Source organism: Pholcus phalangioides, unplaced genomic scaffold (genome assembly GCF_987345545.1).
Source record: "Pholcus phalangioides strain wild (caught in Gottingen) unplaced genomic scaffold, Ppha-v1.0 ptg000014l_1, whole genome shotgun sequence".
NCBI classification, from domain to species: Eukaryota; Metazoa; Arthropoda; class Arachnida; order Araneae; family Pholcidae; genus Pholcus; species Pholcus phalangioides.
Genome location: NW_028301607.1, coordinates 21463636 through 21489179, shown reverse-complemented (window position 1 = coordinate 21489179; position 25544 = coordinate 21463636). Strand labels below are relative to the sequence as shown.

The 25544-nt window shown below is 34.9% G+C and overlaps 1 protein-coding gene across 4 annotated transcripts in view; it reads left to right on the top strand.

Annotated features, from left to right (window-relative positions):
- The window catches only part of Vps13D (vacuolar protein sorting 13D), a 561523-nt gene that overhangs the window by 11247 nt on the left and 524732 nt on the right, over positions 1-25544 (top strand). For all 4 annotated transcript variants that reach the window (XM_089241869.1, XM_089241867.1, XM_089241868.1 and 1 more), the window contains exons 5-9: positions 1399-1473; positions 7334-7432; positions 15021-15137; positions 17685-17810; positions 18353-18547. In XM_089241869.1, the coding sequence (XP_089097995.1) occupies positions 1399-1473; positions 7334-7432; positions 15021-15137; positions 17685-17810; positions 18353-18547 (612 nt within the window). The remainder of the gene's footprint in view (positions 1-1398; positions 1474-7333; positions 7433-15020; positions 15138-17684; positions 17811-18352; positions 18548-25544) is intronic.

Genomic DNA, 25544 nt, shown 5'->3' with positions numbered 1-25544 from the left:
GGAAGAAATAAAAGATTGCTTGTTCTATGCATTCAGATGTGCAGAAGCTGGTGCTTTGACTCTGGTTCCATTATCAATAAAATACACTCTCTTCATGAATGTTCTGTCCATACATTTTCCGTCTTTTTCTGATATAATTAAAGTTTTATCCTCCCGTCCATCGAAGTATAAAGCATTTATTTGTAGGATTTTTGTTGTTCACTGTTTGATTAGAAAGCATTTCTCTCTGACAGGTATTTTTTTGGTATTTGGGGCAAATGTACTCTTTGATGTTCTTGGACTTGCAGGATGAAATGTCAAACAATAATTTACAATGAAACTCTTCTAATTGCTGCTTCGGTATTTTAGGGTGTGATTTGAAAAGATTTTCCATTTCATACATGATATGCCTTCAACATCGCTCACTCGTTTATGTTGGATAGAAGGAATGGAAGCTCTTGACCATATTTCTTAAATTTTTGCCATGACAATGTCCTCTATGTCTTTATAAGTGGGCTCTTTATTAGTTTCATTACCATGTTTTAATCTTATGATGGTTCCACTCATAGAATTTCATAAGATCTTTGTAGGTTTGTAACATAGGCCTATTGCATTTAATGTCACAAAATAACGGATATTTCTACTTTAAAGGAGTACGATCCATGATGAAAATGGCACAAATGAATGCAACGCAACCTTGCCTTATTGCAGCCAGAGCATTTGTGTCGCATGTGCATGCATAGGGTCATCCTGGACTCTCCTCCACTCTACCCACCCATCTACCCCTCACACCTACAATGTGACGTATTGTCTATTTTTGTAGACAGTAACATAATTGGTCGAAACCCTGACAAACTTATGGGAAAAAAATATCGAAAAAAATTAAAATTATTGAAAAAATAAAAAAATCCATCAATCCAGAGGCAGTTACACTTATCAGAATATTTAAAAAAAACATGTGTTATTTTGGGACCATTTAGCACTTTTTTATCGCTGTGCTCCTTAAAAAATGTAAATTTTTTTTTTGCCCCACCCTAGTGTACACCATATTCTCGTGCATTAGGAAACATTGAGGAGTTCAGCATGCTGGGATGCATGCTTGCTCCTTTGATCAAGCATCTAATTGCGGCCCTGCTCCTGATTTAGATATCAATATCTGAAGGACCAAAACAATCATGCATTGGTCCTCAATCTATGTGAAAAAATTTCCCATTCAAGTGATAGATTAACCATCTTATTTTTTCCACTGATGAAGGGACTATATTAGCCTTTAAACAGCTGTAACTTGTCTAGTTTGAGAATTCGTGCATTGGATGCCACTTCTAGATAGGTTGATATTGAATTAGGGACTTATAGGAAATAACATCATTTCTTTTCTTGATCGTTGTGGCTATAATATGACTCATATTTTATTTTCAGTTTTCTAAAGAACATGGGACCCAAGACATTGAAAAAAAACAAAGAACTCTGCATTCTTATGAAACTTCTTGGAGAGTAAGTAGAATAATGCTTGCGGAGAGTAAGTATATATATATATATATAGAGTAAGTTCAAAATAGAGTTGACACTGCTTATTGGAATCATGAATAATGTTATTGTTCTAGTATTGTTGTCACTTTTGCAAAGTACAGAACAGACCTATACCATAACATGGTATAAAACTTTGTTTATACTTATGATTTCAGTTTATATTATCAATATTTTTTGTTCAACTTTTTTTTGTACATTTTGAAGCTAAGATTAAACCAGACTTATTTTTCTTATTTACATTGTTATCAATAGAGCCTGGAAGTTTGGGCACTAAAAATAGTCGAAATAGGCAGGCAAAAAGGCAATAAAATGCCTAAAAATTTTCACTAAAAAAAAACATTTATAATTTATGGAATGAACAAAATATTGTTACGAAGATCATAGGTAAATAGTCGTCGTTTTTTTCACCTGTAAATAAGCAATATTACATTTTGTTGTAAACTCCTCAAAATTTACAAACTTGGCACGTTTGATAGCGGCTATAAGTCAGCAATAGCCTGTTGCCAAAGAAGAAATATGAAGGTGCCATGTGAAACATCCAGATTCTTGTGGAAGGTTATTTTTTGCCTGTCCAGTAGCGCAACCAATGTGGAACTATGAAATAGAATTTTCTCTTAAATCTTCTTTCTCTCGAAGCTTCTCCCATCCCTATAAAAAATGAAGCCATCACAAGAGAGAGGTTGGTTTTGTTAGAGACTTCATCCTCAATGTGAGAACTCTTATTTGTAGGTCACAGTTTAGTTACAAATGTCTACTGTTTTAGTTATAGTTTATAATAACTGCATTATTATCCAAGTTAAATTAAATTGATTTCAAGCCGAAAGTAAAATGTCAATGGGCCGTAACGATTATGTCAGTTCCAGGGCCACAGCCATTACCAAATGCAGAACCAGTACAGAAAATGATCTGCGGAGCTCCTTCCGAGTTGTGAATAATTCTTGTTTATTTATTAATAATAATAATTATTATTTCAAATAAAATTATTTCTATAGTTGAAGCATACTTTGTTTTTTTTTTCTGCAAAAAGAATTTAACTTGTTTTTTTATATTACCACATATGCAGGACTCTGTGTGGCCACATCTGTCGCACACCCCTGAGGGCGACTCTAGTAAATTTAATTGAATGCTAAATATATATATAAAATAAATAGCCATGGTTGTTTGCAGTGCAAATGTGGTGTAAATGACAGAAAGATAAAATCAAAACAGCATGAGGCCCCAGAGCCTTGTCTGCCCCTACTTTGTGTCAGCCATGATGTCAACTGTGATTTCTTGAGACAATCATCTGTCAGCTATACATATACAATACAATGCAGTCCGATGCCTGAGCGAGACATGTTATGTGAAGCATATGGAGAAACAAATTTCTAATTTTCCTCTGCTTTTCTAGCATGGGAATGTGTTCATGTGAAACAAAATCATTGAGGTCTAACACCATTCAATAAAAGTAAAGTTAATGCAGGACAACCACCAAGATTCCTATCTCTCAGATCACTTATTTGTGTTTAAATGAGACTGGGGGAGGGGGGCTTATAATAATTCACGCTGAGAGTTGGAAAATTTTAAAAAAGAGCAATTTTCTATAGTTCTCAATGCTCAAAATATCAAAGTTTTGCATATTGCCTTTGAAATTCAATGTGAAACTTAAAACTATGTTAAATAACCATTTATGGCAGGAAAAGTTCAAAGTAGGCATTTTTACAAAAAAAAAAAAAAAAAAAAAAAATGGGCAAAAAAAAAAAAAAGGCATTTTGCCTGAACTTCCAGGCTCTAGTTATCAACCTTCAAGACTTTTTTAGATGTCTGAAAGTATTTCTCCTCCACCCAAACATTTTCATAAAAATTGACATACCAAGTCCCCAATGTAATGTGTGAGAATCAAGCCGTAATAGCTGCTGTTATTCAAGAACGTATGATGCTGCTCTCACGATTGACTTTCTTTGTGAAAGCAAGTGTAAGACAGGGGGGGGGGTGAACAACTCTTTCTTTTTTTCAGTTCTTGGTCAGTTCCTTTTATTCAACCAGATTTTGAAGTTGGTTTTCTGTGGTTTTCCAACTTCAAAGCATGGCTGAAAGCCAGTCTTCAATTTAAAAACTTTAGATCAATTAGGTGGCTTTTGTCAATTTCTACTACCTCTCAGCTGCTGTACATCTTCACTTTTACCTTCATTCTTTGTTCCATCATCATCTGATCCTTCAGTGTTGCTGTCTAGGTAAATTCACTTGCATAGAATTTTTCATGTATAAAAAAAGGGTGCATAGGTAACAGCATGTATGACATTTTATCAGTGAACCGTTGATCCTAGCTAACATGTCCTAATCCGTGTAAAAAATTACACGTTTTTATATACAGTGAAACCTGTATAAGACAGAACGTCAAGGGACTGAAATTATTTTCAGTTTTAGACAGGTTTCCATTTTATAAAGGTTCACTTAAAAATACGTATACAAGGTGATTCAGAAAAGATGGGTAAAACTTCAAGAGGGGAAAGTACTCACCAATACAAACAATTGTCATCAAAGTGACTGTCGTCACAGTGAGTAAAGGACACTTAGGTAATACTGAAAAAGCAGACATTCACTTTGCTGCAGATTTGCGTACGGTTTCTTCCACAGGTTACATTTGCATGCATGGTGTTCTTTTTCTCCCAATAAATTTCAAGGGGAATGCCATTTTAAAATTTGCGGAGCAGCCATTTCAAAACAAGCTAGCTTGTTTGCATTTCATGTTAGATCATGCATTCTTTGACAATTGTTTATATTGGTGAGTACTATCATCTCTTAAAGTTTTTTCCATCTTTTCTGAATTGCCCTGTATGCAGTAATTTATTTCTGTCACTTTGCAAAACTTAAATTTTGATAATATCACCCTAAAGCCGTTATTACACTATAAATGTTTGATAAAATATCTTTTTCAAAAGTTGACAAATGCAACCAATAAGCTTATCGCTTACATCCGAGTGAATGGAATCAACAGGCTCATTGGTTGTTTTCTTTTCAAGTTTTGTAAAATATCTTTTGTCAAACTTTTATTGTGTAACCTGGCCTTACTACTATAAACCAACGAGAATTAAACAGATGCATATTATTTTGAATTTTTTTATGTTTCAAATTAATATGCATTTGAAATTGCATATTTAATTTGCTAATTGTTAAAATTCAATATAAAACATCCTCCTGAATAGCAATAGAATGAACTTTTGTCAAAAGTGAAAATTTTTTAATGTTTGAAATAAAAAAATAACGAAATTGCATACCACTTTAAAATCGTCACAATGAGATCAACAAGCAATATAATTTGTGAAAGAAAGATCTACAACTCTGTGACACTTAAATTTTACTTTTCTTTAGCTTCTTATCGCCTGCAGTTTTGTGTTTAAATCCAAGACGTGTTGCTTGTGTGGCCATCTCTACTCTGATTGAATCACTAAAAAAACAAGGTGTCCCTAAAATTGTGAATAATAATTCAGTCTCCCACCCCTTATTCCACACCCGAACTAGTTTAAAATGGAAATTATCAACCTTTCTCTAAGGAACAGGAGTACCTTCCAACAAGTCATCTTCATCATAAACAAAATGCTCTAAACCAGTGATTCCCAACATGGGCGTTAACGCCTCCGGGGGGGGGGAATTGAATGTTTCACAGTAGAAGATACGGGCAGTGCCGTCTTAAGGCATGGCCCGGGGCCTGAAGAGGAAAAGGGCCGCACAAAAATGAGACCTGGTTGAAATTTTCGAGAATTTGCCTGGTAAGGCGTCAGAAAAACTACTAGGCCCGGGGGCCCGTGATGCTCTTAAGACGGCCCTTGATACGGGTATAACATAGAATCCTACGGGTTAGATTGCGTTGGGGGTCGATGAGACAAAAAAGGTTGGGAAACTATGCTCTAAAGGGTCTTTCAATATATCTGCTTCAGAAAAAATAGTAAGCATTTGTAATTTTTCCGAGAAGTAAGAGAGTTCCCTAACAAAAGGGAAATCAGTAAGACTTAATTTCTTTGCCATTCGAAGGAAAGAAACTTGCACTTGACCAAAAATTTCCTCTGTTTCAGCAGGTTTTCTATCAGAAGATAAACTAAATACGTCTTCCGTTTTTCTGCGTTAGACAGTTTCCGTCTTAAAGACATTCACTCTCCACTGGACTATTACTTTGTTCCATTCAAGACAGGTTTCCGTCTTAGACAAGTCTCACTGTATATATAAGTGCATTCACTGATATATTCAAATTCTAAAAATTGGGGAAAGTTGGAAAAAAACAGCATTAAATGAATATTAACAGTAAAACTGTTTACTTAACTGCAATTAATGATGTTTTTTTACAACTTTCCTCCGTTTTTATAATTTAAATATCTTACTTAGAAACATGTAAGTTTTTGTTGGCATCAAGAGAAACAGGGTAACAACTTTCTGATTGGGCACACAGGCACTGTATAAAAAGTTAATTTCTTCATTTTTATAACTACATAATCTCTTGAAACATGAATGTTGAATAACGTTTCACATGTTATATGGATACTTTTTCTAATTGGAAGCATGCATCTAGGATCAATATGGTTCGCCATTAAAATGCTGTAGGTGATGATACCTATGTATGCTGTATTTGTCTCAATTTTCTTCTATCCTGACATCTTCTGTTTCCACAAGGTACACCATTCTCTCTAGAATCTTTATATTTCTAGAATCTCTGTTCCTGGAGATACTGGAGAAATACCATCATCTTATTCTTAATAATGTAACAATATACAATGTATGCAAGCATGACCCCCACCCCACATCTTGGAGCAGGGCCCTAGGCTAAGACATTCGATGGGTCTTCTGCCCAGAATTTTCATGAGCCCTTCTATGGTAAATTTATAGCGTGGAAAAATAAAAATGACGAGAATCATCCCAGGGTCCCCAGGGCTAGAGCCCTGTCAGGGGGACGGGGACGGCGGCATATATGTAAGTAAAGCTAACATTACAAGACTGAAAATAAATGTAATCAGATAATAAAAAGTAATATAAAAATGACTTCTTTACTCTTTCAGTTTTTTTTACGTACAGTAGAGTCTCGAAAGTTCAAGGATCAGGATATTTTTTGAAGTGCTGTAACTTTTTCAGATTTCATCTGGAACCTCTTTGTTTTTTGCCAGGAACATGTTTTATTTCATTTTGTTTTCTTTTGATGAATCAGAGCCATTTCAGTTGAAACAAATCTGCAATTTTAGACTATTTCAGTAGAATTTTGCATATGTATTAAACAGGACCCAACTTGAACAATATACGGCTCTAAAAGTTTGTCAGAGTTGAGCAAATGCCCAAAAGGGGCAAAAAAAAAAAACAAAATGTTGGACAACAGTGTATTACCATGGTTACATGTTTACCATTTCATGATGCTTTGTCACTTCTCTCATGCTCCCAGTATGTGGAGAAAACCTGTGCAGCCCAGGGTATTTTCGCTGGTATATTGATATTTTTGGTTATAAAAGTTATTTTTCACATATCTTTCTGTAGAAAATTTAATTTTAGTTCTTAAAGAAAAAGGTTTTCAAATCTGTAAGTTGGCATATTAAATAAACAACAGTTGGAAAGACATTTATGACACATTCATCTTGATATTTACAAACAATGATTTTTGAACTACATAACATCATTAGTAAATGTAGCAAAATATATCTAACTCTATCAAAATGATCTGGTTTAAGACAGTGAAAGTTAATGAAAATGATGCAATTTTGATTGAAATTCCAGCAGAAATTAAAACTATTAACAAGCACAAGCTTCTTTTTCTTATATCATCATGGATTTTTTTTGTATTCTAATGGTTTGTTTCATTCTGTTGCAGGGTGCACAGGCAAAAGAAGATATCTCGAGCTATACTTCCTTTATTGATTGGAGAACATACAGTGCTTCTGTTTTTGCCAAGATAGCAGAAAATATTCAGGTATTAATTGAATAATTTATTATGTATGCCTTTCATGTAATTTTTGTTATTATCTTAACCCTTCGATTTAGCAAATAGTCAGAGATATTTTTCTCTCTTTGCACAAACAAAAAAAAATCCCCTTTTTTAAGTTTTCTTTCATGAAAGATTGATGGCAATCAAACTTGGATGTTGTACAGATTCAGTAGAATTGAGAAAATGGGAGGTAATATGTGAAGCTCAAGCAAACCTATCGGAGAATAGGGAAATACAATCTATACTTGTTATAACGACCTCATGTTATAGCGACCATTCCATTACAATGACCGGTAGGGTACGTCCCAAATGCTTTCATATGACGAATAACCTATGTTTTTCCTTTCGATATAACAACCTTCCAACATAGCGTCTATTTTCGACAGGATGATAGGGGCCATTGTACCGAGCGTCGACTGTAATATTAACTATGACAGCGTTTCTGAACCTTTTTTGAAACTAAGGACCAGTTAAATGTCTGAACAGCCTTTTCCCTACCTCTTCTCCATTTTTACAGTGATTGACCAACTTGTCGTAAATTTCATCTTTTGACTACAATTACGATATCAATCAATTTATGATACCTACAATTAATGATATCCTCTAAATTCCAGCATTTTCCATGATGACGTAAGGTGAACCTAAATATGAAGGTACAACACAACAAACAAATAATTTTTCATTCACAATCAAATTATCAAATCTGCCTGCGAACCACCTATGCCATCGTCATGGACCGGAGGTTGAGACCGCTGAACTAGAACATATAATTCATATGCCATCATTCTAAGAATTTTGTCTCAAGAAAATTTGAATAATCTCTGGATGTTTGAGCAGGCTACTGAGGCTATCATTTAAAAATTATGGGAGCAGTTTAAAGAAGATCATTTTCAAAAGTATTGTGCAGGAAAGACTACAAATGAATGAATAGAGGTTCTAGTACCCTGTTGGGTGACGTCTATCTTGAATACACGATTCGATATGGGTGGGCATTGAGACATACAGGTCCTGTATGGTGTCCTGCATCATCTCATTTCACAGTTGCTGTAAGCGGCTCTCTAGTTCAGTCGTAGACTGCTCATCTTGCCGCCCCAAGTGATCCCAGATGTGCTCGATTGGTGACAAATCTGGGGCAGGCCAAGGAAGGGTGTTAACGTGACTAGAGATGCCATTGACACGCTATAGCATGTCAAATACCCAAAATTTTGGAAAAGGATGCATAAAAATTTGGTTCGCACATCTTTTCCCTGCAGTCTTATCACAATCACGCGACCTTGTAAAAGTGGTTTTACTACTTTGCCTACTGTACTGCATTGATATACATGTATGTTGTTGAAGATATGGCCGTGTACAGAATTTTTAAATAGAATTTCAGAGTTTCTCTTCCACTGTGGATTTTCTCCCCTCTGGTTACATATTGGAAATTACGATACGTTCGCCGCTATCTGCCAGCACTCAAAGACAGTGGTCTATACGCCGTAAATTTGCTTTTTTCTTACAATATTGGGAATACACATTTTTGGAAAAATCATAAAGGATTGCCTGTTCAATATGTAAAACATTTTCAGAAATCGTTCAAAAAAAACCAAAACAAAACAACAAAAATGAATCTGTAAAAACTTTACCTTGAATATCCAGTTTTGTCATCTAGCTGCTATGTGGTAGTCACCGCATCTTATTGCAAAAATCACTTGTGTGTATGCAGAATCAGCATTTTGAGGGGGCAGAAGGATTTTTTTCCACAGAAATTGTGGGTCACTAATGCAAACACATACACAAAAAGAATTTTAAATAAACATTGTATAAGACTGTATTTTTTCCAATATTTTAATTTTTAATTCTCGTGGGGGAATCCCATACCCCGTTTCCCTCCCAGATTTTGCCTTTGGTAAAAATCCGGTTTAAGAACCCGCAATCGTTTTCTAATTTTGAGTTTGCTATTCCTTTGAAAAAAACCTCTGGTTGCCACGACAGTCACACAAACCTACAACGCAAATATGTATACATTAAATTTCAAATCCATGCATTATTACTTTGTAGGATAGATGCATGGCTGCAACTATGGAGCGGGGAGAGCAGCTGGGTCTAGTGCGTGACCCCCCAGACTCTGAACTAGAGAAGGTGCTGAATCCACCCTTTATAACTGCTTCTAAATTACACTGGGTGCCAAAATGTGTGCTTGTTTCGTTTGAGAAAATAGCTAGTTGTGGTTCTAGATAGATGGTACCACCTACTGAACACAAAACACGCTAAATGCTGTTCACACATACACAAACACACTTGAGTTTCATCAACACAAATCTGACATAACTCCAATATTCAAGTGTAAAAATATGTGGCAGTTAAGTGGTGACAGATTAGAGTGGTGGACCATCAGAGAGAGCAAATAAAATCATTCTACCAAGAAATTGCTTCGCAAATATTTCTATGAATAGGAAATCAAGAGATGTGTCTGAGAGAGGAGAGAGAGAGAATTTCATTTGCTTTCAATTTAATTAGAAATTAATTATTGAAAGAGCTAAATTCTTTTAAAGAAATGGAAAATCAATCAGAAAGGAATTAATAAATCAATCCATTAGTAAATATATAAATGTGTGCCTCTAACTTTTAAATACAGCGGATCCTGCTTATAATGCTTTTCAAAAACTCATAAAAACATTGTAAGCAGGAAAACACTTCAAACGGGAAATCTTAATAAGAATTACTTAAAGTTGGGGCCATGAAAATCAGTTGTACTAAGTGGAAAAATGTTCTAAATGAGAACGTTAGAAGCGGGATCAACTGTATATTTGGTTTAGATTTGTTATATGTGCTATATTCCATATGTTACATTCTCATTAATGGGCTTCTTTGCAAGCTTTTCCTACTAGTAGACAATAAAAGTAAATGAACCTTTGGATAGGACATGTTTTTAGAAATGAATTACTTGATTCACAGATAACTTTGTCTCCTACCCAAGACATGGCTCACCGCTCTGTCTCAAGGAAGGCATATAAGCAGGTGATCAAAGACCTGGGTCATGTTGGGAAAAAGTTCATAGAGATACCAGTGAATTATGGGGGAGCATACTTTTTTTTTCAAGATAATTTTTTCGAGAGGGGCCGACTTTCACTCAAAAGGGACCCAGATTTTTTTAATACTCTGAGTCGTGGGACCCAAGTAAATTAGAGTACATGGGGCATCTCTGGTGACGGAGGCATTCTTGTGACACCCTTACTGTGTGTGGTCGAGCATTGTCCTGTTAAAAAGTTTACTTGGATCCCTGCCATGAGTGGCAACACATGTGGTTGAAGGATGTCACATATCGCTAGGCTGTCATTGTACCATGGATGAATATTAGAGCTGACCGGGTGTCATATACAACGGCACCCTATACCATCACACTAGCTGTGCCAGCGGTGTGCTGCTGTATAGTGAAGGTAGGATTGAGATGTTTGCCATGAGGCCTCCACATAGGTACATGGTTTTCATCACTGCCCAAATTGAATCTTGATTTGTCGCTGGAGACAACCTGGTTCCATTCTATTGTGGTCCGATCCCGTCAAGCTCGACACCACTATAAACATAGGCGACAGTGAGTGGGTGTCATTGGTAGCACACGTAATGGGGGCCACAATACCAAATGTTCTTCAGCAAGGCGCCTTACAACAGCACTGTTCTGGGTAATTCCTCACAAGTTTTTGAAACAAGCAGAGGGGGAAGCAATTTGCAAGACATCACAGATTTATTTCACAGGAAACAGCTATTTATACTTATTCACAAGCAGTGGAAATGCGTTTGACAGATAACGTCTCTTTCCAAATCCATTTCTACAGACCGACCTCATTTTCAGACACATCAAATTTTCTAGAAATTCTACCGTAGTACCAGTCTGGCAGTGCCACCATATGGACATCAATGAAGACCTTCTGGATCTTTCCACACGATTCGAGTGTTTATCTTTACACTTATGGTTTGGCAACCGGAGATTACTGTTCCGAGGGGTTCTCCAAAAATTGTGCTACCAATATTTTTCTGCTGAAACCATCCTGAGCCTGGCCGCCATGCATGCTGTAACCTTCCTTAGGGATTATATGCCCAGTTCGAAATATCCTTAGTTATTCTTGTAAGAAGTAAAAAGAAACATTTTTTTTTACATTGATTACTTTATTACATTGATAGTTTGGTAATTTTACATTTACAATTTAACGCTCAATTTAATTTTCTACATATTGAATAAGAAAATGAAAACAACTACTCGACGGAAGTCTGCAGCTAACCACTGAAAGCAAATAAGTTACTACAAAATAACAATTCAACAATACCATGCAATATCTTCTCTAGGAGAACCCTTCAGACAAAAATAATAAACAAAGTGGTACATGGGAAATAAATTTAGATGAGACATCGGTTGCCTGACCCTGATTCTGCCCTCATTAAATGACCGCAAGACCCCACCAAACAACCGCAAGACTAAGCAGACTTCTGGCTGGTGGTGGTATGCCAGTGGAATTTCCGGATAGTTTCTAGTAGCTGAGCAGTCCCTGGAGTCTAAACGTGATTATACCCCATATAACAAAGCTAAGTAATGGAGAAGGAAGCCATCCTAATCCGTTACAATGTGACCTCTCTCTCATCCACTTGTCCCAACACCTCACAGTAAAATCAGATCGGCCTAAGTGACGGGCTCCTCACAGAGCTGACCACCTGGCTTCCATCATCCTGATGATTCTTCCCCTCTCAAACTCTTACAGCTGATGATATTGTCTTTGATGCTGACGTAACAGCATCCCTGATGGAAAAGCATCCCTTTGCAACAGATTAAGTACAGGTGAAATTCCTCTGTGTACCTTTTTCATATGCCAGGGAGAGCGAAGTTCAATGCCCTCTGGTAGCATTACACGTTGCGCAATCATGCTGTGCATCTATTCATTTGCATATCTGCCATACGCATGTCTTCATCCTTTGCGTACGCCAATATAGATAGTTAACATCGAGTATAGATTGTATTTATTTTAATTTGTATTTTTTCTCTAGCTTTTTTTCCCCCTTCTATGTTATTAAAAACTTGTCATTGATTTAAAGTGAAAAAAAAAATATGTAGCATGAAATTCTCTTATATCAGCTTTTGGTGGCCGTAATTCATTTTTTAATTTAATAAATAAATTTTACACGTATTTGGCCGATATACTTCATTCTTTTTATCTTTCTCCCAAGTCAAAAGAAACAAGAAGATATATGTGCGTCACCTATAGAGATGCTGTCATAGGGTCGAAAGCATTTTACTAGCTTTTAACTACTGCTCTCTTCCCTGTCCCAGCTTTCTTCATCACATTATGAATTAACTGTTCTACCGTGTCCATTCAAACATTTTTTTCTTTCTCTTTGCATTTTCTTTCAAATATTGTAAAATATGTAATTTAATTGTAAACTCTAATTTGTTATAGTATTGTCGTAATTAACTGGGGACAAATAAATTATGTTATGTTTTGAGATGTGGAATTCTCGAGAATAATCTTTCGGAGAATATTCTCTGGTAGGAATACTATTATAAATAACTTAAGAATATTCTTATAAGTTCTTGATGAGAATATTCTCCTGTCATTTATAATATAGTTACATACAATATCCTTGAGAATATTCTCTGGAAGGACTACTTTCATAAATTACTGGGAAATATTCTTATAGAAAATAATAAGAATTATTCTGAAGTTATTAATAGTGCTTCCAGAGAATATACTTGTTACCAAAATCTTTCCAGAGAGTATTATCAAGAATATATGCAATAACGTATTATAATAAATAATCTCAATAATTAACTTGAGAATAATTATTTTTGATAAGAATATTCTCTAGTAATTTATAATAGTAGTCCTTTGAAAGAATATTCTCTGTCCCTGTCCCTCTTCCCGTCAAGAAGATGGGAACATTGAAGTTTGCAGACCATAATATATTAAAGTTTGAAGACCATAATATTAAAGTTTGAAAGCAAGAAAATTAAACCAACACATGGCTGAATTGCACAACTTTTGAAGAAATGTGAGTGATACAGAATTTAAGTGTGTGCATTGAAGAAAACAACAGTTCTGTATCTTAGAATAAAGGTGATTAAATAAGAATAGCTTCCTTTATCAATCACCTTTGGTTAAATTTCTTTTGTTGTGAACTTATTTCTGAAAATTTATCTTACTTATTTCTTAAAATAATTTTTTAAGGTTTTAATCTAAAGGTTTCTCTAAAATCTCTATAACCAAACTTTTAAAACCTCTCATTGTGACCAAGAGAATATTCTCGAACTAAAGTTGTCATTCCGGGGTGATTATACCAAAAATTGTTTTGTTGTAAATGTTTCAGGCAATGAAAACTGATTTATATTTTACAATATAAACAAAATTAGTAAAAAAATGTAAATTATTTAAAAGAAAAATGAATATTCTCAATTATTCTCCAATTTTTACATCCAGGAGAATATTCTCGTTGTCCAAGAATATTGTCCTCACATCATAGGCGGAGATAGATTTGGAAGTCTGGGGGGCATGATGATGATGATGCCATTTTATATATGCATATATACATTGGATTACAGTCAACTTAACCTTTCACGCTGGAGGCAATGCCTCATCCCCCCCCCCCGTATCTCCACCCATACCTCATATCTCTAGTTATGTTCACAGCAAGCTTCGTTACCATCCAACAATTACTACAAACTTACACTTGGGGTCAGGGGATTACGCGATAAAAATTTAATAAAAGATGTTTTACAAACAGCCACTAAGCCAATTAGTTAAATTTGTTCTAATGTAACCAATTAGTTACATTAAATCTAATGTAACGCTTATTGGTTGCATTTTTCAAATTTTATAAGAGAACCTTTATAAAACACTTATGATCTAATACCAGCCTTAGGCTATTTCAAAACATTGACAAGGCTTGATAATTGCATGAAATGCAATTATCAAGCCTTATCAATGGTAGAAAAGTAACAATAGTTTTTTCTGCCTTTTGAAGTGAAACTTCTTGAGTGACATAGAGTGACATATATATTAATGAAATTCCATAAGAGAAAGAAAATCCATCACAGAAAGTGGAACAGTTCCTTTTTCTTCAAATACAAAGCCACAACAAGCAATTGCCCAACGAGGTGGCTGAGAAAAGATTCAGACGTGTAAGAAAATGCCCCTTTTGTATTATAGGCGATATATCCCACACAGTTTTGAAGAAAAGAAAATGGGATTAGAGTGAATGGGTAGGAGTGTGTTTCCACACTATTCCCACAGCCTAGGGGTAAACGTTTCACTTCTATTATGAAAGATTCTCATAGACTCTCCCCCCCCCCCCACTCCTTGTTTCTACTTTTTTTATTTTTTGTAATTCTAATTTTACTGTTTTCTGCCAGTGAGTCTATGAATTTTTGGTTTTATTCTCTTTTTTTCAATGAGAAAACTGAGAATTCAGCGGATGTTACAGAATTCTTATTAACGTATATGCATCAATTTCTATCCAGAAAGAAATGCCTAAAATTAAGAGCTGAAGCTTAGTTTATTTGTTTTGAATTTCCCAATTTGTTTTAAATAAATCTGATGATTTTTCCCAGCTAAATGTCAAAGATGTTCATATTCGATACGAAGATGATGTGTGCTGTGATGGAAGAAGCTTTGCATTCGGAATAATTATTCGTAGTCTTACTGCTCACAGTACAGACAAAAATTGGGTATAATTTCTTATTCATTATCCTGTTCTTCTAGGTCAGTATTTTTTTCAACGTTTTTTTAATTTGCACAACTCTTGAACTTACATGCACACTTAAATTGAGATTTTGAAAATTACTTTTAATTAACTAATTATTAATTACTAATCGCAAAGCTATTTATTACTTTTTATAACAAAAAATAATTGAAATTCCCGAAAAAACTTAATTAGGAAGGGGTTTGTCCAGCCAAAATTTAGGTCTGTTTTCGAGATCCTTCACAAAATTCCGGATATAAAAAATGGACCCTTCAAAAAATTCTGGACCTGAAAAACAGACCCCTCATAAAAAAATTAATGAAACCGTAAATTTGGAATTTCAACTGCTTTTGTGATAGATTAATTAGATTACTTCGCTTCCCACAAAGTTACTTTTTTTCGTAAAATTAATGATCCTTTTCACAAAAACGGAACCCATACAAAAAAGTCTGGATAGACCCCAGTTAGGTGTATGAGCTTAACATATCTGTAGAATATTGTTTTTATTTTTTTTTTCGCAGGAACACTGTTGAGCAATTTATGAGTATTTCTATAGACTGAAATATTATTTTATATATGATATTATTTTAACACTGAAAAACAACTTAATTTTTTAAAATTTTCAAAAAATCTTATTCTTTGTTTTGCTGATTGGTTTCTGCAAGAAAGCATGTAATACATTAAGTCTAGTTCTTTTAAAAGTGTTTTAAAGAGGAACTCATATTTTGAATGTTTTGTATTTTAGCAGACCCTTCCAAATTCTTTCAATGTCCTTTCCTAGGAATAATGCTGTGGACAATAGAGAAATTTTTTTAAAATGACATGCTAACCTTTGGAATCAATTTCTTCAGGGCTTACCGTGTCTATTGAATTCTCATATTATGGCTATAAACAAATCATAACACATTGTAAAATGATCATTATCTGCCTAATGCTTATTTTTTTATCTATCAACAATAACTAAAAGACTGGTTTTTTAGGTGACAGTTTGTAAGAAAAACTATGTCCGCACAGGGTTTTTACCGTCTACAAAACCTACATGGGTTTATTGAATTAAAATGATAGTTTCCAAAAATTTCTAGTGAAAAGGTGAAAACTTCATCTCATAAATAAAAAATTCTGACATTAAAATGTATCACCCAAGACAAATATTGTATAAATGTAATAGCTGATTTAATGAGAGAAGTGTAAATGGTTTACATTGTACATGTTATGATGAATATGTTGAAATCAATGATTACACATAGTCACCGACCAGTTTGATAAATTTTGTGAATTTATCACATTTACCCATGATTAATCCCCAGTTCGTATTAGTATTATGATCGTCAATGAATTACTCAAATTTACCAAACATTTTTCTCATGCTTCAGTCTAGGATGATTGAATGTTAGTGATGTTGATTATGTTTAAAAGTGGAAGAGTAGGTAAACTTTGTCCAATAATTCTCAGAAAAAATCACCAACGAAAAAAGCAAATAAAAGGAAATTATAACTTTTTATGCATTTCGACATGCTATAGGTGTCGTCGTCAGAGGATAAACTATCACGCTGACCGAGGATCTCACTTGGATTGATTACCAAATCTTAACTCTCTGTTGCTCAGCGGAAAGAAAAAATATACGTCTGTCCACGTCCATACATTATTTTTGTCATGCCGTTTAACGTGGACAGACTTATATTTTTCTTTCCGCTTAGCAACAGAGTTAAGATTTGGTAATCAATCCAAGTGAGATCCTCAGCAGGGTTTAAGCCATGATCACATTTTTTGCAAAACGAGAAAGAAAATCTTAAAATGCAAACAAAGTGGTAGCCACTTTCGCAAAAATGCTTACAGGAGGTACGAAACGAGTAGACATCCAACCAATCATTAGAATTGTAGCATTTTGTTAAAGCTCTTCCCCCCCCCCCACATTTTTGCTTTTTGCAAGACAAATTGTTTATCTAGCTTAAACCCTGATCCTCAGTCAGTGTGATAGTTTATCCTCTGAAGACGACACCCATAGCATGTCAAAGTGCATAAGTTTTCGTAATTTATTTTTATTTGCCTTTTTCGTTGGTGATTTTTTCTGGAGATGTTTAAAAGTTTGATAAATGTGAAGAAAACTAACATTACAAGAATGATAATTTATACAATTTTGACCTTATAACACTTATTTTGCCCTAAAAATAAATTAAAAAATATATTTAGTTCACCCATCATGTACATGAGAAAGTGATTAGAAGGGTTGAATTTATGTGATATTTTTGCATGACTTCTTTTTCACACTTAGCAGCTTCATTCGGTAATTATACATAATCATGTGTTAAAGTGTTAAATGTAGGAAAATGTATCGAATTTATTGAGACGATCAATAATTATGTATAAGAACTGGCAATTATGAATAATCACCAATTTATAACATTTATTGTAACATTTACTTACTACTCAGTTTTTTAAAAATAATTATGTTGTAGACTGGGATTTCAGTGCAATCTAATGTTTCCCCTCAAAAAAAATCATAATTATCTGTTGGTTTTAATTTATACTGTAGATGCCTGTGTTTAGTGGAAATGTTGACAAAGATTTGACATGGAAGCTAGTAAAGCTTCAAGGTCTCTCAGTTTACTGGGATTCAGATGTGATTATGATTGGATCCTTTGGAATGCAGGAAATGATGGTATGTACCATTTTGAAGATGTTTCAAAATTTTAGTGAACCACCCTGGTCTCTGATGATGAATAAGCTTGTTATATTGTTGATATTTTCATTTATCATTGTATTGTTTGTGTTTCTTTGTGTCATAAAAGAAACTTAAATTTATTTTGCTATCATTTTCTTGTACAAATGCCATTTTGATAAGTTACTTATTCAGACAAGGATGTTTGAAAAAATATTACCAAAGTGCATCTTGATATACTTTTACTACAGTAGTATACAAGATGGCTGTAATTGAACTTCAGCAAACCTTGTAGCTTGAAACGTTCACCAAATTGGCATAAAAATGGGTGACCTTAACACCAAAATATTTGATAAGTGTCAACTATATATTTTTTGCCAGCGTTTTCCCCCACTCAAAATCAGGATTTCGAGATATGACTATTTGTAAGAGAATATAAATATTGTTTATGTTAGAGTAATCGGAATCCTTTTCTTCTGTAGATTGATTTGTGTAATGATATCTTTATGATTGAATGGTAAAAGCAACTTATTTTTTTACAGGATCTGATGGAAAAAAATCTGGAAGTTTGCTCGACTTCAGAAAATTTTGAGAAACTCCATGACTTTATTATATCAACTGCAGATGTAACTGCTCGTTTAAGGCGCAACTGTTCAACCTCAGTTTTAAAATCTTTGCAAAATCCTAGGATTGTTTGTGACATATTTTTAGAGAAAATTCCAGTTCTTATAAATCAGGTAAACCTCTTCAAATTATAAGTCTTTTTTCTTGTCAATTTCTTGTGTTTTGAAGTACTAATTTTTTAATGATTATAACCATAGGTGTATGTAGAATTTTCTCGGGGGGTTAAAAAAATTTTTCTTCTGGTGGGGGTTGCATGTTTTCCTCCAACATAACAATATAATCTCGCCTTGGGAGGGTTAGAAGTACATCAATGATACACATTTGTATAGGCACAGGGTATGCAGAGGCAGATTTAATGGCAGACACACTGGGCACACAGACTTCTCATGGCCCTGCAAAACCCCAGGTTTTTACTTTTTTTCTAATTTAAGGGACCCAATATCTCCATCTGCACCCGAGGCTTCAATCGACCTTAATCTACCTGTGAGCATAGCTATGTATACGTACAAGGTACCAACAATGAGATAATTTTTTTCATTGATATAATGTCTCTCCCTCTTGAAAAGGAGGTGGAAGGTGAGTGTGTAGATTTTCTTTATTCATTCTTTCACACAAGCGAGGGGGCATTCAGATTCCCCTTGAACTGAAATTAGTGTTTTTTTGCAGTAAAAAATTATTACCCTACCCTGTGAAAACAGAAAAATTTAATCCCCCAAGTTATTGTTTTCTTATTTATTCAGCTTTTCAATGCAATTCTTGAACGGAAACATTTGTATTCCATATCTGCCAAGTCTCCCGAATTTTAGTTTCATTGCTCGACCTCCCGAAAAGTTCTTAAATCTCCCGAATTTTTACAAAAATCACAAAGATCCCTAATTGTCCCTAAAAATTCCCTACTTCATTAAAAAAAATCCCCACTTATGAAAACAATCCCTAAGGAATTTCTTGTGGAGCATGAAGCCTCTTTTTTTTCCTTTCGAAATGACGTCACATGTCGTAAATGGGGAAATTCCCTTTTTAAGGAAGTTTTACAAACCCTCTGATAGTAACAAGAAAGTTGTTTGTCTTATCGTGCAGGGAAATGGCTTAGCAGCCAATAGTCCTGGATAATAATTGAAGATTATAGTGACATGCATATAGTCAAAATTTCTTTTGTTGAAGTTACGTACGTGCGATATAACAAAGCATGAATACTGATGAGCAAAAATATATTTAATCAATTTTAAAGATACTTATTCCGATGAATTTCCTTTCATCAAACGTTCCAGAAGAGGGCCGACTTTTCCTTTTTGTACAAGTTGTGTTACGGACATGAACATCGGTCATGGAAAGACTGCCATCATCACTCGTGAAATTAAAAAAAAAACATCAAGCAAGTGTCACTTCAAAAGTCAGTGTTCTTCAAAAATTGACTGTGCTTTCCTTCATCTTCCGATGATTTTGGGGTCATTCGCGCAGAATGTTTGTTCACAGCGTTTCTGATTGAACACAATATTTATTTTTACATCATTGAAGTTTTGGCCTCCAATTTCACTTGTTTTTTGCGTAGGAATTTTATTCCCAAGGGTTTAACTTCCATGTGTGTAAAATCCTTATTTTAATTTGACTTCAGTTTTTGAGTAGGGATTTTATTCCCTATGCTTAAACTTTTATGTTTGGAAAATCCCTATTTTATTTGGAAAAATCCCTATTGTATTTATTAGGGAGTAGTTTTAGCATGAAATACGGGTTTGCGTGAAAATCTCCCGAATTTTTATTTTCAAAAGTTGGCAGCTATGGTATTCTAAGAATGTAACAATTTGCAAATTTGACAAAGTGCGGAAAAAATTAGAAAAAAAAATTATGCAATATGAGCCTAATACACCAGCGAACCTAAGTCCCTGGGGAAATCACTGTACTCAGAATAAAACTTTTCTGTTCCTTAATAAATTGTTGACGTGTTTCAGATACATTCGTTTTTTTTCCTGAGAAGTTAATCCACAGTTTCTTAAACAATTATCTTAGAGATGCCACTGTACTCTAATTTACCTGGGTTCCAGGACCTAGGTTATTCAAAAAATCTGTTTTTTTTTTTTTTTTTGAGTGAAAGTGTTTCCTTCTCAAAAAAAATTTATCTTGGAAAAAATTATGCCCCCCCCCTCCTCTCTTAATTCACTGGCATCTTTATGAATTTTCTTCCAGCATGCCCTGGGTCTTTGATCATGGGTCTGGGTCACTTATATTTTTTCGTTGAGATTGAGCAGTGGGCCATGTCTTGGGTAGGAGACGAAGTTATCTGTGAATCAAGTGATTCATTTCTAAAAACATGTTCTATCCAAAGGTTCATTTACTTTCATTGTTTACCAGTAGGAAAAACTTGCAAAGAAGCTCATTAGCACTGAGAATTTGGCGTATGGAATTCCGCACATGTAATAAATCTAAAACAAATGTACAGTTGATCTCTCTTATAACGTTCCTCCTATTTAGAACATTTTTCCATTTGGTACAACTTATTTTCATGGTGCTAACAACAAGTAATTCTCATTTAGATTTCCTGTTTACAACGTTTTTTATGATAGGTTTTTGAAAAACGTTATAAGCCGGATCCACTTTAATTAACAAATTGGAGGCACACATTTATATATTTACTAATAAATCAATCTATAAATTCCCTTACGATTTTACATTTCGTTAAAAAAATCTTAGCACTTTCAATATCTTCTGATAAAATTTAAAACAAATTAGATTCTCTCTCTCTCAGACACTTATCTTCTGATTCCCTATTCATACTTTGTTTTTCCTGGTAAAATTATTTTATTTTCATTTTATGATGGTCCACCACTCTGATCTGTCGCCATTTAACTGTCACATATTTTCACACCTGAATATGGGAGCTATGTCAGATATTTGTTGGAGAAACTTAACAGTGTGCTTATGTGTGTGTGCCTAGCATTTGGCATGTTTTGTGTTCAGTAGGTGGAGCCATCTATCTAGCAAAGCACCACAACTAGATACTTTCTCAAACGGGGCAAGCACCCATTTTCGCACACCCATGTAATGTAAAAGCAATTATAAAGGGCAAATTTAGTGCCCCCCTCTAGTCCAGAGCCCGGGACACTTGACCCGCCTGTCCCTCCCTCTCTCAGTTGCAGCTCTGCATCTCTCCTCCAAACTGGTAATGCGTGCATTTTAAGTTTAATGTATACATATTTGTGTTGTAGGTCTATGTGATCACCATAGCAATCAGAAGTTTTTCAAAGGAATAGCCAACTCAAAATTTGAAAACCTTAGAAAATCATATTTTTAGCTGATTACCATTGCACAATCGCGGGTTCCAAACCCGGATTTACACCAAAATCAAAATTTGAGGTGGGGGGAGGTTTACAAGAAGCCTTCCCCCCTGCTTCCGCCCCCCTGCCCAGATCAAAAATTAAAAATATTTTTGTGGAGAATTGAAATAGTATAGAATAAATTATTTCATGCCAATATATCTGTTAATTTAAAATTGTTTACGAGTGTTACCAACCTAAACGTTCTGTTGAAACGAAAGCCGATTCTGCGTACACACCCGTGATTTTCGAAACGGTGACTATCACATAGTAGCTAGATGACAAAACTGCGGATATTCAAGGTCAAGGTTTTTCCCCCATAATTTCGGGAAAATTTCACAATTTGAACAGCTGTTCCAATCCTTTAAGATTAAAAATGAAAAATGCGCATTTACAATATTATAGGAACAAGGGGAATTTACACCGTATAGACGTTTTCTTTGAATGACAGCAGATAGTCATGAAAGTACAGTAATTTCCAGTGTGTAACTGGAAGGGAGAAAATTCGCAGGGAATGAAAACTCCAAAATTTGACAGTTACACAGCCCCTCATTCAGGGAAGCTACTAGATATCCCTTATCTTATTCTCAACAACCTGCGTATATATCAATACAGTACAGTGTAGAACAGTAAAGTAGTAAAACCACTTTTTCAAGGTCGTGCTACCATGATAGATGGTAAAAAGTTGGGGAGGATTTTCTCTACTTTTTTCTTCTTAGAACTAGGAAAGAATGTGTCACGGAGGACGTGTGAACAAAAATTTTATGCATCCTTTTCCAAAATTCTGGGTATTTGACGCATTATAGAGCATTAGTGTCATCTCTGATCTTACCTTGTTCTACACAAGATATCCTTTTGCCTTGTCCCATCTTTATGAATCAAGCATTATGGGAAAACAAGCACATGGAATGATTAGAGCAACTCTTTAATACATTGCCTAGCTATAAGGATATGCTATATACGTGAGTGATGTAAGAAAAAGGGAATGGTCTCAACTTATTTTTTTTCTAAATGCATTATAATGATAATCAGAAAATTTATATATTTACTGAAGTTTTGTGATTTATCATGTTTTTTTTTCCATTTATTGTTTCCCATTGTATTCATCATTTCTGAAAATTTCTGTAAAAATTATTTTTTGTTTTTTATTGCCATTTTTTACTTGGCTTTACAGTTTTTCCCACCACTATATTGTTTTTTCATGAGCTTTTTATTTATTACTATTTGAAATTATTTGATATGTCTTTGCAATGTTCATACCATTGCTTTAGACTTGTGTTGCATACATCCTGAGATATAGCGAAAAACAATCTGTTAAGAATCATCATTACGGTGGGCTTGGTGCCCAGATGGGAAGAGATATTGAAAAAGTTGTGATATCGTCAAATGCACCTTTGCTATGTGGAGAACTGCCAACTCTCCTGATTTAGGTGGGAGACCCCTGATTTCTTATCCTTCCTTCTGCTCTCTTGATTTGTTAAAATTTCTCTGGATTTTGGCAGATTTCCCATATTTTTTATTTACCAGAAAGTTTTCCCCTAAATTGCTTTTACTGATTTATCAACAAGTATGAAGCAAGGCCATAAAAACTTCTGAAACTAAAATCATCAACCAAAAAGGGAAAAAAATTGGAGAAGGCTGTGCTTGTAGACACAGCCGCTAGTTTTGACATAAATATAAATTTTTTGTGTCTTGAATCGCATGGTAGGTACTGACATAATTTCATTACGTCATCATCATTTGCTTTGCCTTTGAAATAGGTAACAAATGATACCAATGTCATTTATTTTCCTTGTGAAATGCTTGAGATATTGCGGAAAACAATTTGTTATGAATCAGAACAGCAGGCATTGTTCCAAGACAGAAAGAGATATTAAAACCGGAGTGAAATTATTTGATTTGTCTTTGCAATGTTCTTACCATTTCTTTTGACTTGCGTTGCATACATCCTGAGATATAGTAAAAAAAACAATCTGTTAAGAATCATCATTACAGTGGCCTTGGTGCCCAGATGGGAAGAGATATTGAAAAAGTAGTGATATGGTCAAATGCACCTCTGCTATGTGCAGAACTGCCAACTCTTCGGATTTAGGTGGGAGACTCCGGATTTTTCATCCTTCCTCCTGCTCTCTGGATATGTTAAAATTTCTCCGGATTTTGGCAGAAAATGAAATTTTACACAAGCTTTCACGTTGTGACATCAATGACTGCCGTCATCATTAAAGAACACACCCATAGAGGACAGCCGTAGGGTCATTTCCATCGAGCAGCTGTAAAAAAAGTCTTGTTGACCACATTTAAGCAACTGGCAAAGACATGACTGTTTACATAGCATTTATTGGGCATGACCTTAGTTGTTCCTGTATAATCATTATTCTTAATCATTAATCTTTGCCGCTGTGGTGGTCGAGTGGTTATATTGCCGGACTCGTGATGCGAGGATCCGGGTTCGAACCCCACAGTGGTGGTCGGCTGAAGTTGGTTTTCTGTGGTTCCCAACTTCAAGGCGCAAATGCGAGCCGATCTCCCTGTTAAAAAGTCTCGCCACAGAGAGCAACAGTCCTACAACGGTAAATCATTCAACCATAACACTTCACTCATAGTTAGTAAAACTGGGGACAGATGACAGCACTACACATAACAAGCATTACACAGAAACAAACTTTACGTCAGGTTGCACTACACATACACGCACATTCCCGCATGTACCGATTCGTTGGGGGGTTCCGCGGGGGGGGGGGTACATGTGTGGTGTAGCAGTAGTAGGTAGGGGCTCGGGGATCCATGATGTTCTTAAGTCAGCCACCTCGTTGGGCAATTTGCCTGTTGTGGCGTTGTAATTGTATTGTATTGTATTGTATATTCCACTAGCTACAATACCCGGCGCTGCCCGGGTTTTCTTCAATGAGGCTTTTTGGATCATGCGATATCTCCCTCTTTCTTTGAGGGACATGCAAACCGTGTCTAAGTTAACCAATATGGCGACGTCCTGCGCCACTCATGAAAGAAACAAATCTAAATTTAAAGAAACATAGAAATGAATAGTCCCCCCCCCTTTTTTTATGGGTGTAAGGTATTTTGATTCCCTCCCCCTGAACTTCAAGTTATCTATTTCTGCCTGTTTGAGCTTCCAAAAATGCTTAATTAAAGCTGTGGAATTTTTTCGATGCACTCTACGGGGCCCATAACTCATTTTAAAAACATCCTAAACTGTATGAATTTATGCAAATAAATATTAAAAGACAATACGGAGACATTAATTTTCTTGCTTGAGAAGATATAAATAAAAAGTTGAAATCAATGTTATTACATGGATATCCAACTCAAAAGTAGATCCGGCAAATTATTCATATTTTTAATTTTCTGGGCTTCGTATCTCCAAGTGAATTCAATATTTCAAAAATCGAGAATTCAATTTAATTTTTAAAATTATTGATAAATTTCCGTATTTATGCAGTTAAATCGGCAATTTTAATACTGATTTCTATGAGGATCACCCTTTTCCTGACCCTCAAAGCGATGATTATGACGTCTATTCAAAAAGTCTCATTACTGAGAGTATTGAAAATGTGGCAAACCATTATAAAGGCATAAACTATTATACATAACTGGCAGCATTAAAGAAGTGACAAACCATTGTAAAGACATAAACACGTCTGAAACTCATCGCTAGGGAACCACGGTAACCAAAGTAAACGTTCTGAAAGTGATTGTTGAGGCCCAAAAACCATTGTTGCTGGACAGTTTTTTGCCCATTTGGGGCATTTGCCGTGGTCTGACGAAATTTTAAAGTAGCCTATCG